At 39.9% G+C, this 16845-nt stretch overlaps 2 protein-coding genes across 2 annotated transcripts; one reads left to right on the plus strand and one right to left on the minus strand.

Annotated features, from left to right (window-relative positions):
* Window positions 1–17: 17 nt before the first annotated feature.
* Window positions 18–6655, plus strand: si:dkey-10o6.2 (uncharacterized protein LOC100124608 homolog). Its single transcript, XM_037766494.1, has 7 exons — window positions 18–302; window positions 1180–1304; window positions 1393–1459; window positions 3116–3269; window positions 4909–5051; window positions 5216–5326; window positions 6340–6655. Exons 1-7 carry the CDS (start codon window positions 150–152, stop codon window positions 6508–6510), a joined length of 924 nt encoding a protein of 307 aa, XP_037622422.1. The 5' UTR covers window positions 18–149; the 3' UTR covers window positions 6511–6655.
* A 32-nt stretch (window positions 6656–6687) lies between these two features.
* LOC119486414 (nucleobindin-2-like) lies at window positions 6688–16549 on the minus strand. Its single transcript, XM_037766493.1, has 13 exons — window positions 16408–16549; window positions 14775–14912; window positions 14317–14424; window positions 14084–14216; window positions 13409–13512; window positions 11638–11823; window positions 11272–11362; window positions 10646–10704; window positions 10456–10548; window positions 9662–9751; window positions 9145–9315; window positions 8655–8694; window positions 6688–8058 (listed from the first exon to the last, which is right to left on the minus strand). The coding sequence occupies exons 2-13, from the start codon at window positions 14910–14912 to the stop codon at window positions 7946–7948; spliced, it is 1326 nt and encodes a 441-aa protein (XP_037622421.1). The 5' UTR covers window positions 16408–16549; the 3' UTR covers window positions 6688–7945.
* Window positions 16550–16845: the final 296 nt, after the last annotated feature.

Here is a 16845-nt window from a genome sequence, read left to right on the forward strand (position 1 = left end):
TCACATGACAGCAGCAGAATGAGGTCGCAGATAGACAGAGGGAGAGACAGACAGAGAGACAGAGAGGGATGTGTAGGTAATTCTAGTTAGACTATATCCTGCAACTCTGCAGACCAGATCCTCTCAGAAACACTTTTTAGTTTATAAAAATGAGCATCCCAGTGGTGGACTTTGGTGCATACAGCCTGAGTGAGGAAGATGTTTCTGACGAGCAGATGCACAACTTGAGCAAAGAGTTGGAATCAGCTTTTACACAAGTTGGTTTTGTTTATCTGAAGAACACTGGGATCACTCAGGAGGAGGTGAGAAAAAACAGATAGAGTGAATCTTTGTTTAGTGTGCTGCAGTGTGGTGAATGCTTATTACTTAAATACAAGTATAGACTACTACACTGCAAATACTGCACTAAAGGTAAACGTGCAATGTTTATCAGGAAAATGTATCAAATGCAAATGTCAGTGTTTTACTACTATCATCTATCTATCTATATATGATGGTTTTGGATTAATATGACTGCTGCATTAATGATATTTTGCAATTTACTGCTGCAGGTTTAAGGTCGTGCTAATTTCAACTCCTTTAAGCCTATTGTTTTGAATCTAAACCAATGCATCATATTCTATAAGATCATCTGAAAAGTCAACTTTTCATGAGGAAAAACTGCCCTGTTTTGTGATGATGCATTTTCCAGCTAATCCAATAGGGGTTTTCTCAACCCATAGAGGGACACTTCATCCTATAATTTATCACTAAATATTCAAATTTGGGGATACATTGTTTTCACTGGACAGGAATATGTAATCTGAAAAGTAACTAAAGCTGTCAGACAAATGTAGTGGAGTAAAAAGTTCAATATTACCTCTGAGAGGTAGTGGAGTAGAAGTATAAAGTTTCATAAAATGGAAATACTCAAGTAAAGTAAAAGTATCTCGAATAAGTACTAAAAAAGTGCATTTTCAATTTGCATTAAAATAAATGTCTGTTATATGTCTGACTATATGCACACAATGCTGAAAACTTGAAGCTCATGTACATAAGAATTTTTCTATTCTATTTCTGCTCATCAACAAAAAAAATACTTTCAATCAAATATAAATTCTAAATCAAGCAGGACTGAAATCTTAAGGATAACTACTTTAAAGTGTAACGTGTCTTTTCCCCTGGTGTGTGTTTGGATAGGTGGATCGTGTGCTCTCCATATCCAAGACGTTCTTCCTGCAGCCAGATGAAGTGAAACGACCCTTCAGCAGATCAACCTTCGCCATCAGTCCCAACCACGGCTGGGTGTGTTCGGAGAGTGAGAGGTAGCAATCAGAGAGTTATCAAAGCACACTTCTCACCTGCACAGGTTATCCGTTTTAAATTTAATTAAATGTTTTTTTTTATTTTCAGGTTGAATCCCAGTCGCCCAGGAGACCTAAAGGAGGCGTTCAACATTTCTTCATTTCACCCCGACATTGTAATGACTTTGTTAATTTTTTTACGTATCAGAGATTCATCCCACTGAATCAAAGTTCAAAGTACAAGTTACTCTATAACTGTTTTATTTCACCAGAGAATGATTTGTTTTATTTAAAATCAGTACAGCATACAGTACAACACCATCTATCCTTAGACACTTGATTCGGATTAGGGCTGCAACTAATGATTATTTTCATTGTCTATTAATCTGTTGAAGTTGCTTGGTCTGAAAAAATGTCGGAAAATGGGGAAAAATGTTGATCAGTGTTTCCCAAAGCCCAAGATGACGTCCTCAAATGTCTTGTTTTATCCACAACTCAAAGATATTTAGTTTACTGTCATAGAGGGGTAAAGAAACCAGAAATATTCACATTTAAGAAACTGGAATCAGAGAATTCAGACTTTTTTTTCCTTTAAAAAATTACTCAAACTGATTAACCGATTATCAAAATAGTTGGCGATTAATTTAATAGTTGACAACAAATCATTTAATCGTTGCAGCTCTATTAGTTCATTATTTTGTATTAATAATCTGAATTTGTAAAGTAACTTGTAGCTAGTGTTGTCAAGGAAATGTAGTGGAGTAAAGAGTACATATTGGCTTCCAAAATGTAGTGGAGTATAAAGTAGCATAAAATGGAAATACTCAGGTAAAGGTACAGGTACCTCAAAATTGTAAATAAATATAGTACTTGAGTAAATGTACTGTGGCGGTACTGATTTCCCCAGACTTTAGTTGTTCGGGCAAAAGACTGAAAAACAGTTCCCATCCACATAATAATATAAAATAAAATGCCTCCTTAATAATAATAATGAACAAATGCCTCTTCGATAACAAACAAATAAGGAAACTGAAATATTGTTTTTATTTTTCCTTTTACCCTCCTTTAAAGTTTCCCCAAATAAAATACACTAAAAGAAATAGGTATAAAGGGTTTCAGTGAAAATCAACAAATGACTAGAATAACAAAATAAAGCCTGCAGGCGTTAGGCTATTGTGAGGCAAGCCAGATCGTTACACAAATAGCCCCTAAACGTCCCAGTGCAGGTAACCCAATTGATTGGTATTTATTTTGTTTCCCCAACTAGGATAGTCAACACTCTCAATAAACAAAACACAAAGATCACAGAATCTCAAAAGGGCCTGAAACAGACCAGAGTATCTGGTTTGGCTGATAACACATGTTGCATTTAGTGAGGGAGAGATCAGAATGACACTGGGTGTCACTGGGTGACACTGGGTCCTTTTTTAAGCTCTACAGAAAGGGCGTCGTTACACCCTGATTGGCCAAGAGGGGAATGCACCAAGCTGCTCTCAACTATCATTTAAGAGCCAGTCCCCACACCCTGCGCAACAGGTGAACTGAATAACCCTCTAATCACTCAGCAACTCAACCAAAACAACACCAGGGAAAAGGGAAATGACAGCAAGCACCAGGGAATGGGCGGCTACAACAGTACTTAGTTACATTCCACCACTGGATCTCGTCATAACTTTTCTTCATATCACCCCATTTTGCTCAAACATGAACAGGAAACATAAAATGTGACAAGTGATTTTCTTTTTCATTTTCGATTATTTTCTAAAAATGTCAGAAAATGTTAGAAAATGGTGAAAATGTTGAGTGTCCATCTCAGTTCTCCTCTGCTGTAGAAATGGCCATCAGGTGCTGTGAAAGAGTTCCAGGAGATCCAGACGTCTTTCTTCCAGCGCTGTAAAGAGCTGAGTCTGCGTGTGCTGAAGGTGATGGCCCACAGTCTGGGTCTGGACCCGGAGGTGTTCCTGAGCGCGCACCGTCTAATAGGAAGTATGTTAACTCATGGAGCGTTGCATTGTTGTTGTTGTTGTTGGGTTCAAGCTGACGTCGGTCAGTGAGTCTAGATCAGCTGATATGTTGCTGATAACCCCGTGATCCTTTGTCTATCTGCATGGAGTCGTCTGAGCATGTGTGGACTTTTATCAGGACATCTCACATTCAAGAAATGGTTTTCTGCTGAGCAGGCAGTGCTGATAGTTTCTAAGGAAGTGTAGCATCATCCATGCAGCTGGTCCCAGCTGGTCTAGTCATGCAAACTTTCCTCACTAAGTTGTCAGCCCTCAGATCACACACGCAGCCTACATGAGCAAACAGTCTTCTCACACAGCAGCATTGTGTTTGACTTCCTCAGCGTCAGTTAAGGAAGATGATAGAAAAAGGCCTCTGTGTATCCCTCAGGCTCATATTTACTGGAACAAAACCTCTTTCAAATTATATCCTCAGACAGCCGAGCCTTAAAGGGCCGGTGTGTAGGATTTAGGGGGATCTATTAGTACAACGTATCCTCATAGAGCGGTTCGTATGAAAAGTTATTCCTAATTTGTTCTGCATTTTCCAACAAATGTCCAGCGTCAATTTCCACTCCAGTCTTTTCAAAATAAACTTCCGTCTTCACAGGAATCAACTTGGTTAAGTTTAGGCAACAAAAGCACTTAGTTAGGGTTAGGAAAAGATCGTGGTTAATTAATGCCAAACCAGTAGTGGTTATGCCACACCGGAAGTAGCATAACTTAAAGGGACTATTTGTAACTTTCAGAAATGCTTCTTAACAGCGACACCTGTGGCCGTGAAATCAACGAAAGTCAGCATCGAGCTCGTGCTCGCTCTAAATAGACATGAACGAGCATCGCTCAAAACAGTGAGGCGACACACGTCAGCTAAAACCACAATATCACTCTATATTTCAGCTGCTTGGCAGTAATGTTAGCTGAACAGACGAAGGTCTCTCCATGAATCAATGCTGATACTGTGTTTGCTTCTCCTGCCTCAGCACAGGCTGAGGCAGCGGGGCTCCCCAGCGAGAAACTCGTCTCCCTCCGCCCGCAGCCGGAGAGAGCAGGAAGACACCGGCAACCGGTCGATAACGAGACGGTAACGTTTCTCTCTGCGGAGCCCCGTTACTTCCCAAGACACGGGAAACCTCTGTTGGTCTGGTGAAGCTGCAGCAGTTATTTCTGCACAAACGTCCACTGTACATTCACTAGATATTCTCAGAGCTAAACTAACTCTTCTGCAGTGTGTAGTTGCGCGCGTTCACGTCTAGAGGTGGAGCGAGTACGCGAGAACGCGTGCGCTGTCTGATTGGAGGCGAGCAGGCAGAGGAGACGAGACAGCGGCCACACGCGAGCGCGCATATGCGAGCGCGCATGTGTGCCGACCCGCTACATTTATACGCTTAGAAAGTTACAAACAGTCCCTTTAAGAAGCTGGAATCAGAATTTTTTTTTTTTTTTTTTTTTAAATTACTCAAACCGATTAATCGATTATCAGAATAGTTGGTGAGTTGACCACTAATTGATTAATTGTTGCAGCTCTAGATGCCTCTAAATCCTACACACTGTTCCCAGTGTAACGGCCCGGTGTAAACTCTTGTGATACTAATATACCAGTATTGTTGTGTCTCCTCTAGCGGAGCAGAATATCTCAACACTGCGGACTCTGTACTACCCTCCAGTAAACCATGAGAAAGTGAAGGAGGGCCAGACACGATGTGGAGAACATTCAGACTACGGCAGCATCACTCTGTTGTTTAGCAGCTCGGAGGGCCTGCAGGTAACACCACTGACATTTACCCCTCTGGAGGCAAGACAAATGACTAACTACCACTTAGCCTTTTGTCTTTAAAGTCAATGATTACCCAACTGGACATTTGTTTTGATATGTGTTACTGTGAAAGAAATCTTCAGGCATGTAATCCGCCTCTTGTTAACCTTCAGGTGCGTAAACGTTCAGGTGAATTCATCTGTGCTCCCATCGTCCCCGGAGCGGTCCTCATCAATGTCGCTGACCTGATGCAGCGCTGGACCAGCGATCACTTCATCTCTGTGGTGAGTTGAGAGGAAATTTCTGCAGATATACACATCTGAATGAATAAACACCTCCCGTGTTATTTTAACCCAAACCACAATCTTTTCCTAAACCTAACTAGGTAGTTTTTGTCACGTAACTTCCGTACTTAAGTTACGCTACTTCCAGTGCGGTGTAACCGCTTCTAGTTTGCTGTAACTTAACCACGATCCACGGCAGCTCACGGTACCACAGTCTTGGAAAGGGAGGAGTGAGCGGAGTGAGTGAGCGGGTACTCACTTGGTTGCAATCTGCAATCACACCGCTAGATGCCACCAAATCCTACACACTGTACCTTTTAACTGTTTGTTTTACAATGATATAAGAATTATAATTATAAAAAGGTGCACAAGTATATGCATGGAGGTGCATAAACAGTACATATTCAACTAACTCTAACCTCTTTTTGATGGAGAAGATGTCAGCCCTGTTAATAAATGAAGAAAAAAAGTGCTGCACTGGGTCAGGAAACTCTGTAATGGTAATGTTGAAGTACAAAAACAAAAACAGGTGCTCTTCAAGGATGGGGCAAGTCGTCAAATAACAATAAAAAAAAACAGTGACTGTCCAGCTTACTTTGATAGGAAGTCCTTGGTAAGAGATGGCAGTCTGGAAAACATCCGAGGCACTCTAATTGTAAATTATAAATCCTTTATGAGACATGGATAACACCAACGTCTTTCGACTCAACAAGTCTTAATCAGGGTGTGTAGCGTGGCGACAACAGGTGTTCAAATTTAAAATCGCATCAGCAGGGTCATGTGACCTGAGTCAGAATGCTACCCACTTGGAACAAACAACAAATAATATTCACAAATAAAGGCAAACAAAAAAAATTAAATATAAAGTGAAATAAAATAAATAATAATAATAATAAAAAATTAAAAAATTTTAGGATCCCAGTGTAACTAGAACTATTAAGTAAGCGTATAAATTCATTAAGTGACACCAAAAAAAGGATGTATATATAATTGCAGTTGCCCCTCTCCCTCAGGTCCACAGGGTTTTGCTGCCCCCTGCTGGAGACTCCAGCACACGTCAGTCTATGGCTTTCTTCGTCCAGCCTGATGACGAGGCTCTAATAACCTGCATCGACGGCTCCAACAAATACCCGCCAGTTACAGCAGGCGACTACATCACCGAGCGCTTTAGTAAATCATATTAAAAAAACAGACACTTCATTCATACACAATGTTGATTATTATATACCTGTAATGTCTTTTTATCATAGTCACTTTTTATCAATATGTCACTTAAGATCACATGTTGTTTTTACATTATGAATAATGATTGTGTTTTTAAATCAGTGAGCCAATGTGTACGAGAAGAAGAGACTCAAACCTGCGAGCTCATTCACTTTATTGTCCACATTCAAACCTTGTACAACAGTTTCATGAATTCCTGGGTGGCGGACATAATATCAAAAAGATTATATCTTTCAGTCATTTATTCTATCGCTGATCTGTTTTATTAATCTATAATCAACACAATTTTGACCCTTTTTGGAGTTTAATCAAAGTTTCTCATCTCCTATGACAGAGACGATGCCAAATTCAACCTGCTGCGGTTTCATTTACAGTGGTGTGTAGAGAATAAATATATTAAACGTTATTCTATCATGAAAAAATGACACAAATTCACTGTACGCACACACACATAGAATCCATACAATCGTCACTCTAACATCAGCACAGTTATATTAAATTAAAAGATTTAAATATATAATTATGTAACTTCATCTGTAAAGTAAATATATTCTTCAATCATCCGGTCCAAAGTATATATGCATTTTATGTAAGAATAAACTTTGTAAAAGTTCAGAGTCGAGAAGAGTTTCACGGCAAAAGGGTTGGCAAAATGATGGCTGCAGAGAATTGTGGGTAACCGTTGCAGTCTGGCGTCCTCCAAAGAGCTTCTATAAAACAGTCTGATAGCTTACGTTTACATATACAGTACATGATCACATTTTAAAATTAAACCAGTGTGAAAATTAACAAGTTGAAATGGAAGTTTCTAAAGAAAGAATAACGCTCTTCTCAGTAAATGTGCAGAATATATCATTCATATATTACTACGTGAAAAACGTCAATAGGACCACTTCATTCTTTAGCCAGCAGCACGTCAACTCTACAGTTACGTTTCTGACATTCATTCTTATGGAATAATCAAAATAAATAAATAATGTTCAAAGTATTTCCTCTAAGAGACAATATCAGTGACAATAAACTACAGTGTGCACTAAACAAAACATTCACTTTTCAGGCCAAAAGCCCCCCAACGTTTCACTACAAAACACTTCCCATGGAGAACAGAGTCCTTGCTGTGATGAAGGATCAAAATGACAAAAACAAAAGGGCCGATTGTTCCCGAAGAACACTGGACCAGCTCCACATTTCTGATTTATGCAGCCCACTGGCACCAAATCTGAAGCCTGAAATCAGATTTTCTTATGTGCTCTTAATATTTAGGCAGATTTTTTTTTTTGTCAAGTGGCGTTTTCACATAAAAATCCTGAACAAAAATGGAAAATTTGAATCATTACAAGGCAAACACACGCACACTCACTCTCATCCACACAGCACACAGAGTAGTGACTTCTGCTAAGAGTGTCCTGGCACTGGTACGTCTTGCTGCTGGTGAGCAGGGGGCAGCGGTTGACTGTTTCCTGGTACAACTGGTGCTGGTTCACCTCCAGCTACAGCAGCGCCCGGCTCTGCAACAGAGAGTCATATTGGCACAATTGCATTTACATGATCCTGAATTTAAAGGTACTGTATGTAACTTTCAGAAGATCCTTATTATTAGTGACACCTGTGGCCGTTAAGTGAACTGCAGTCAGCATCCTGACATCCCTTCACTTCGTCCATGAATTCCCGATAATGAACAGCTCGTCGGGCATTATCCCTTACATAATGTTCTGTAATGTTCCTATATTTTATTTGAACCATTGTCTTCATGATACTAACTAGCTTGCAGTTTGCAAATTACTTTATAAGCTAATGTTATGATGCATAGCTTCTGTAAGTTACAGCAAGCTGGCCAACCTTAGCTTTATTTTGCAATATTGTGCAAAACTGTTGTCTCCATTAGTCAGTTAGACACAAACACATGGGAAAAAAGGGTCCGGGTTGAAAAATACCCAAAGTTAATTAACTTAATTAACCTTGAATGTCTCCTGTGGGTCCCCCAACTTTATAGAAGTGCAATAATAATCGTTGAAGCACCCCTTTAACTGTGTGTGTTCTCCTGTGTCAACTCTCTTTGGAGAAAATTGAGATTAGACAACAATTATCGCAATGTGATACTTACGTTTGGCCTCAGCTTTTATCCTTTCCATTTGCTCTACTGCCTGAGAGGAGAAAACGAGATGGAAAATGTTAGAGCATCACAAAATAACATGGGAACCTCAGATCAGTTCATTATGTAAATATTTTTATAAGAACATAACAGTACCATAACTGAATATTAAGTTACAGTTTGACATGCTTTCATATCCCCTGAGCCGTGGTAAAAAATAGCTGAATCTTGGTCTTGTTTGCTTTAACATGCCCACTGCATCTCAAACTTGGCAGCAGTGAGTGGTGCTGCACGTCGTGCACACAATCAACAGAATACAATAATAATGTTTGGGTGCGGTTCAACAGTGCTGCTACGAGGAAGGAAGTGTTTCTGATGCCTACAAATCATGCATATCATCAATTAGTCATGGGTTACTGTGTGGATATTACTCCATCTGCTGCACCTGTCAAGCGACTGCAGACTATTAAGGTAAGAAATCCTGATTCCTGACTGTATTTACCTGCTGTAGCCCAAACTTCTGAGCATTCAGTTCTTCCTGTTTCCTCTCCAGCTCCTCCCTCTGTTTCTGCAGCTCCACCGACTTCTTGTTGATGTCATTCTCCTCGTTGACCAGATGCTGCTCGTACTGTTTCAGCTCGTCCTCGGAGTAAAGGGGGTTTTGTTCTAAAGTCTGTGTAGGGCAGGGAATTATAGGATGTAATGAATTTAATTAATAATAGGGTGAATTTCTCATGATAGCAGCACCAAATTGTGTCACGTGGTGGATTTTTGTCTTAAATTAGGCGAAATACTACCATGCATTTGTACGACTTTTATTTGATCATTTCACCAGCTGACTGGAGTTTCAACAGAGAGTAGCTCTCCAACTGATGGTTTGCTGAATTTAACATTGATAAAATACACTAACATGACAGCAAGGTCAAGCTAATTTTGACTCCGTAAACATCATCTTCTCAAGAGAAACCTCACATTTCTGTCTGCAACTATCAGAAACTTTTATTAAATCTAGCTCTTACCTCCCACTCGTCTTTTTCCAGGAACTCCTCCTTCTTAGTTGCAGCCATGAACTCGGCCAGTGACACGAGTCTGTCTTTATCGGTGTCCACCTGGACATCAACACATGAAGCTGCTTTAATCAACATAAAAATGGTCTTCAAGATTTATTGTAGGAAAGAGGAAAGCCTCAACCTTTCAACTCCTGGCTTGACAACAACGCATTTTTATTGGGTTTAATGACGTCGGTGCCGTCTGGTCTTTGTCTCGTCTTAGTCATGGAAAAAAGGGTCGTTGACGAACATATTTCGTCATAGTTTTTCTTAACGAAATGAACACTGCTGTAACTGTTACTGTTACAGCACATATTTTTTTCCCCATCTCACACCACTAATAATGTCTGCACAAGTTTGTGTACAATTTACCACTTAAGCGTCCACTTCTCCATCAATGACGATTCAAGTGATGTCTGACACAGTTCTGATTTTGACACTGCTTGGATGGATAATGTATTTTTGCAGTGTAATTTAGTGTTTAAAAAACAGACAGATTCATCAAATAGGGGTGCTATAACGGAAGATTTCTAACTAAATCATAATATTTCGAATACCAATACTGCACTTTTGACAAAACGTGGCGGGGCGATGCACTTGGAACAATGTTCTGTTGCCAAATAGTCAAACTTCCAATAGAAAAAAGTCTGAATCCTGTTACTGATTACATTCAAAGGATGCCTGTATTATTTGTGGGGCCTGATCATTACTGTATCAATGACACACATGGGAGAGGCTCCACATCTGTTATTGTGGTGACTCACCTCATTCATAACGTGCTCTCTCATTCGCAGCCTCTCTTCCTCCATCTCAACCATGTCGTCTTCTTCATTTTCGGGGTTGTACACCTTCTCCAGCTTGAAGACACATACAGATGCAAATTTAACCTCAAAGGCGTCTTCATTTATGTATTACATGATCCTAAAACATGCAATATTACATTAACATAAATACCTCTTTAGTGAAGAGAGCTTCAAGCTCGCTCTCATCGAAGAAGCCGTCTCCATTGCTGTCTGCAACACAAAACAAATGAAAGGAATGAACACATCATTTCATCTATAGATGGTTTTGTCGCAGGCATATCAGATTAATATCACGTCAACAGTGTGTTAGGCTATATGGTGCTCATTGGATCAAACTAGAGCTGTTAAAGTTAAAGGGATAATAACGTGTTAACGCAAATTGATTTTAATGCCACAAATTTATTTAACACATTAACACAACTTGTGATTTTCTGGTCGTAGCGGGCTCAGTTTTAAAGCTAGAGTGAAGATACTGGTATCATATGAAACTAGAAAACCTAAACCTACTAAATTTTGGCGAGGAAAAACTGGCATGGTCATTTTCAAAGGGGTCCCTTGACCTCTGACCTCAAGATATGTGAATGAAAATGGGTTCTATGGGTACCCACGAGTCTCCCCTTTACAGACATGCCCACTTTATGATAATCACATGCAGTTTGGGGCAAAACTGTGACTTTTGTCACTAGATTGTAGAATCACATGTTAGATTCAGAACTGGCTGTATATTTAAGAGATGAGAGTGGAAACCTCTGATAGCCGTTAGTCGTTCTTGGTTACCGTGCATTTTGAAGAAGGTCTTGGGATCAAAGTTGTCTGGGTCCAAACCGTCTGACTCCTGCCACACCTCCTTCAGCTGGTCTTCACTGCCCTGCACACAAACACACAACATAGCAGCGTCAGTTCATCTTCAAGCACATCACCTCACAGTTTCCTTCAGGGTTTCTACTTGACCATTTAAATAAAACCTGCTCAACTGACTCCGTTATTTGTCCTCCAATATGTTTCTCAAACAATGGGAGTATCAGCTAATTAATGACTAGGAATAGTAAATGCAATAAGGGAGAATTCTTCTTACTCCTATTTTATGAAATGAGTTGTAATCTCTATCTGTATTAATGAACTTCATCACAGCGGGAGTCTTACAGGGTGGTTGACTCTAGGATGGTCGGCGTGTTTCTTCCTCAACTCCTCGTAGTGCTGCTCCACCGTCTTGCGCTCCGCCTCATTCATGGAGTTCAGACGTTCCCTCCTCTTGTGCTCCTTCGTCATCTCGTATTTCTTGAACTCATCGTGGCGTTCCTTGTCAAAGTTCTCCAGGTCTTTGGTTGCCTACAAATGAAAACAAAAAAGGTGAGAAGGGGAAAATTCACACCTGGATTGTACAGCTTATAATGGTGCACTCGCTTTTCTGGAACTGATTCGAACACATGTGGTGCAATCAGAGTTGTCCTGGGTATGATAAAGCAACCTGCTGGGTGCTGATCTTGTACAAATACACCTCTGTTCTGCCCTTCAAAGCCACTCAGGAGCAGTTATACCCTCGGTACTAAAACTGAGAGTCCTTTATGTCTTGGATAGTCTATACCTTTTGATCCTTGGGAATCTGAAACTATTGTTTTGGGCTGATTTTTGTGACAAGAACTTGCAGGTAATTCTTTATTCGACAGCCCTACCAGTACTCGCCTGCTAAACAGTATATGGAAACGTTAAGGCCGCTGATAGTTATGTGACAAATAAAAGTCTCACAAACAAAGCAAACCCTCATAAATCAGTATCGTTTGCATTTCACCAAGCAGTCCCAAGGCATAAACAGCAAATAAATGTCACGACACACAAGTGTTGTAGTACTCAAGATCGGTCTTGGTTTCTAGACCGGTCTCAAGATCACTTTTTGATGGTCTCATTTTGGAATTGAGTGCATTTTTTACTTTGTCTTGTCTCGGCCTGAGACAAAGAGGACTCTGGAATTTATTTCAAGATTGGTCAAGATTACAACTGTGGGATTATCACTAAATTATTATATACAGTATAGGTGCAATAAAAGAGGTTAACGAAGAAGAATCTTCATTTGTTTTCTGTGGGTGTTTTTATGGAAATGAATGTGGGTCTTTCAGGTCAATTTGAAGAGTGCCTGTGGTTTGCATGTTCCACATTTTATCGTAAGTGTGTCATGCAGTATGGAACTCGCACTGGTCTGGTCTTGGTCTTGACTTGGTCTCAACCCCTCTAAGTCCTGGGCCTTGTCTCAGTCTCGATACACTCTGGTCTTGGTCATGACTTGGTCTCGGTTTAGGTGGTCTTGACTACAGCACTGCTACACACAACTACACAAAATATCGTCAGGACGGACGCATTTGATTGTAAACGCCACTGTAACAGCAGAGAGACATGCAGACCCAGTGAGCTGACTTCCCCTTTGTTTTTTTTTTAGTTCACAAGAAACATGTTTCTCTTTCAATCTCTCTCCAACATAAGAACATAAAGCAGTTAATGTTTCCAAGTTATTACATCTAAAATCTAAAAATACCAGACTGGTTAATAGAGCCGACGTGACAAACACGGCTCACTGTTTAACACCTGTAATGCTCTACAGGTTCATCCATCCTAATTATAGTAATAATATGAGGCAAGGTGTTCTTTACTGTGATTATAGGTACAGTATAACTTTGATCTAGTTACATACACGCAGCAGCACTACAGTACCCACAAACAGTGTAGAGATGCATGGTCAGCATAAGCTTATAAAAAGTCCATCTAAGGGTCTAAGACAACAAATAGGAAAAATGAACTCCAACAAAATGTAGAAATCTGCATTCAAGATAACCTAAGTGTGTGTGAGTTATGTGGGAGGCTGTGCTACAACTTTCAGCTATTTGTGCTACTTTTTCTTTTTTTCTTTTATCACTGCCCGTACCGATTGGATGAGGCGGTCCAGGTCCTCCACCTCGAAAGTGTTGGGGTTCATGTGGTTGAGGTGGTCAAACTGTTTCAGCAGGGCCTGGTGGTCCAATTTCCGGCCTGCAAGGAAGCCGGGAATGATAAATAAAAGTTTTGTTCAACTGTAAAGCAGTTAGATCAAGTGTTTTGCAGTTGTAAGAACTGAAAATGTGAAACTTTTACTTATTTTAGACTGCATTCACTAGAAACTGAGATTGTGTCATTCAGTGAACTAACTCATTGGTTACTCTTTCCCATGTGTTTACCCGACACATTTCGTGCTTCAGTAGTTCTTCAGCATTTAACTGACACACAGCTAGGTGAGCACCAGCTTTGTTTACTTATGTTTCAGCTCAAATTTGCACTGGAAAAGAGTCAAGGGACACCACATCTAAAATGTTTCCACACATCCTGTCCAAGCTGCACCATCTTGCATGATGTCTCTGACCGTTATGTTTTTAAAAGTGATGTGACTTCAACCTGTACTTCTGGTCTTTAACTACATTTAATCTAATGTTTGACATCTGGTTCCTGTGATTAAGAGCCACATCCTATATTCGATGACCAAACTGTGTACTACAAAACGTCTTGTGCAACTTCAAGAAGCACAAGTTTGTAAGTGACACATCAGCGAGACACGCGGGACACTTACCGTTCCCCCCCTGGACGTCATGTTTGACTTTGATGAGCATCCGCAGCCTGTTCATCTCCTCCCTCTTCACCTCGTCCAGCTTAGTCCGAAAATTGTGGTGGACAAAATCCAGCTCTTTGGAAAGTTTGCCTTGCTGCAAGCAGAAAGTCAACACGCCACCGTTCAATACAAAGTGTTCATGCCAACAAAGAGCTTGCAAAATAACAGCATGTTCAGTGAGTGTGCAGACGTACCTTGATGTCATCCATGTTGGCATTTTTGAGCTTTTCTTTAAAGTGGGGGTCTTTCTCGAGGTACTCAATGACTTCCCTGAGGTAGCGGTCGTAGTGCAGTCCAGTCTCCTGAAGTATAAACCAGAGCACACACGTCAGTGTTTGTTGATAGAGGACTAAAATCTACATTTATCTTGTCTAACTAATGTCTAACTTGACTTAGGGCCATTATGGGGAATTTTTGTCTCACTTAGCTCTTGCTAATTCACTTGTTTGTTTTGAGCAAATACTCTAGAATGCACTGAGTTTCCAGGCAACCTTTTACCCACAAGCAAGTGTACTCTCCATGTGAAACACCCCTTGCTGAGACCCTGTAAGCCTAAATGACTCCCCCCTCGGGATGGCTGAGAGGTATTTGGTGTATTCAGCTGTAAGACCCAGATTTAAACATGATATTGCTGTATTTGACACTGACTCACAGCACTCTGTGGTGGCTCCAGCTCCTCCTCCTGAGGCTTTTCTTTGGTCTTGTCCACACTGATAGGCACCGACTGGATACACAGCCACAAACTCAGCAGAACCAGCCCACATTGGGCCATAGCTTTACCCCTCACCATCTGGTTAGACACATAAATGAGAACAAACAGGAGTTATTTGGGTAAATCATCATTTTGTGATGCACATTAATATGCTACATCTCTTACCCCGGCCAAACTGAACCAATGGTCCCCTGATGTCTCAGACACTTGTACTAAATGTTTAGAAGGAAGGGGTTCTCTGTTTCACCGTGTATGGGACTGTCCGAAGTTTAAAAAAAAGAGACTTACATATATAACCAGAGGAAAAGCAGCAGAATTTGAAAATGATTGGAAACCTTTGTTGGAGTTTCTTGGACGTCAAGGGGCAAAGTCAAATTGAAGCTGCTGTGTGTTGCTGAGTGCTGTTGTTGAAATTATTGTGTGTTTTGGGTTTTTTTTTTTGTTCTTCTTCTTTGAAGTATTTATTTATTTTGTCTTATCTTTTATTTTATTTGTTTTCTTTGTTAAATATGTGAAATACATGAAGTGTCATGTCTCTCTTTCTTTGAAATTCTGACTAAACATGTCATTGTATAATTTAATTATTAATATTGTTAGTCTGTCTGTATGTGTATATGTGTATATATGTCTATATGTAAAATCCAATCAAAATATTGTTTAAAAAAAAAAAAAATGCTACATCTCTCTTGGAGTTTTTTTTAATTGCACCACCAGTACAGTGTGGGCAGGTGCTTTATGATAACAAAAAGACAACACCCTCAGTTTCTCAAGCATTGCCAAAAGGTTACAAAGCACAACTTGACCTGCAGACTATATGGGATGAGGTTGTGCAAATGTGTCTTAAACTCAAAAGCAACACGTGTTTAAAATTGAAACTGCTGTGTGTTGCTGAGTGCTGTTATGAAATTGTTGTGTTGTTGTTTTTTTGTTCTTCTTCTTTGAGGTATTTATATATTTTGTCTTATCTTTTATTTTATTTGTTTTCTTTGTTAAATATGTGAAATACATGAAGTGTCATGTCTCTCTTTCCTTGAAATTCTGACTAAACATTTCATTGTATAATTTAATTATTAATATTGTTAGTCTGTGTGTATGTGTATATATGTATATATGTAAAATTCAATAAAAATATTGTTTAAAAAAAATAAAAATAAAAATATGCTACATCTCTCTTGGAGTTTTTTTTAAATTGTACCACCAGTACAGTGAGTACAGGTGCTTTATGATAATAAAAGACAACACCCTCAGTTTCTCAAGCATCGCAAAAAGGTTACAAAGCACAACTTGACCTGCAGACTACATGGGATGAGGTTATGCAAATGTGTCTTAATCTCAAAAGCAACACGTGTTCAGTGGATAAAGACACAAAGAGCTCACTTTAAAACAATTCCTCTACCATAAGCCTTATAACTTGAGAGCCTGCAGCTCAGGTTGTTTGGTGAGGATGGAAGCTAGTTAATTCATTACCCATTAGCTGCAGAAAAAGCTACAAAACAAGCCTTATTATGGAGTAAATTGCAACAATAAATCACATTTCACGTAAAGTAACATTTACTTGTAAACTGAGACTTACTTTGAGCTCCTCTTCTTTTGATTTAAGCGTTTAGTTTCCCCTCAAAGTGCCACTGGAGCTTGTTTACAGCTGTCATCCACCACCAATACAAGCCTCCTATGGCCACAACCTACAGGAGAAAAAGAAGGTTGTGATCACCATAGCAACGCCCCGCCCCCGACGCTCCTGATTGGCCAGGATTTCTTTGTAAAACAGTCGCGTTGAGAGCTGATTGGACGCTCGACCTGTCAGTCAAAGTATCTCAAACTGTCAACACCGTGGCTTAAGGTGCGTTGAGCCAAACTGTACGTGGCGTTCATGAACCCAGACGAGGGCGGAGTTAGTGTTTGATGCAAGAAAAACATTATTATGCATGTTTTATAACTGGATTACACATAATGAGTTATGTATTTGTGCACAACAGCACAGGTGCAGTGCTAACTAAGATGGAAATATTTA

Source organism: Sebastes umbrosus, chromosome 4, assembly GCF_015220745.1.
Source record: "Sebastes umbrosus isolate fSebUmb1 chromosome 4, fSebUmb1.pri, whole genome shotgun sequence".
In the NCBI taxonomy this organism is placed as follows: Eukaryota; Metazoa; Chordata; class Actinopteri; order Perciformes; family Sebastidae; genus Sebastes; species Sebastes umbrosus.

What these genes read in the sequence shown, in the direction of transcription:
- si:dkey-10o6.2 (XM_037766494.1), top strand. Translation starts at nt 150, where the DNA reads ATGAGCATCCCAGTGGTGGACTTTGGTGCATACAGCCTGAGTGAGGAA. An exon ending in CTGGGATCACTCAGGAGGAG is followed by an intron (nt 303 to 1,179) that starts GTGAGAAAAAAC and finishes GTGTTTGGATAG; the next exon opens with GTGGATCGTGTGCTCTCCAT. An exon ending in CTTCATTTCACCCCGACATT is followed by an intron (nt 1,460 to 3,115) that starts GTAATGACTTTG and finishes CCTCTGCTGTAG; the next exon opens with AAATGGCCATCAGGTGCTGT.
- LOC119486414 (XM_037766493.1), bottom strand. Translation starts at nt 14,912, where the DNA reads ATGGTGAGGGGTAAAGCTATGGCCCAATGTGGGCTGGTTCTGCTGAGT. An exon ending in GACCTTCTTCAAAATGCACG is followed by an intron (nt 10,705 to 11,271) that starts GTAACCAAGAAC and finishes TTTGTGTTGCAG; the next exon opens with ACAGCAATGGAGACGGCTTC. An exon ending in GAGAGCACGTTATGAATGAG is followed by an intron (nt 9,752 to 10,455) that starts GTGAGTCACCAC and finishes GTTGATGTCCAG; the next exon opens with GTGGACACCGATAAAGACAG.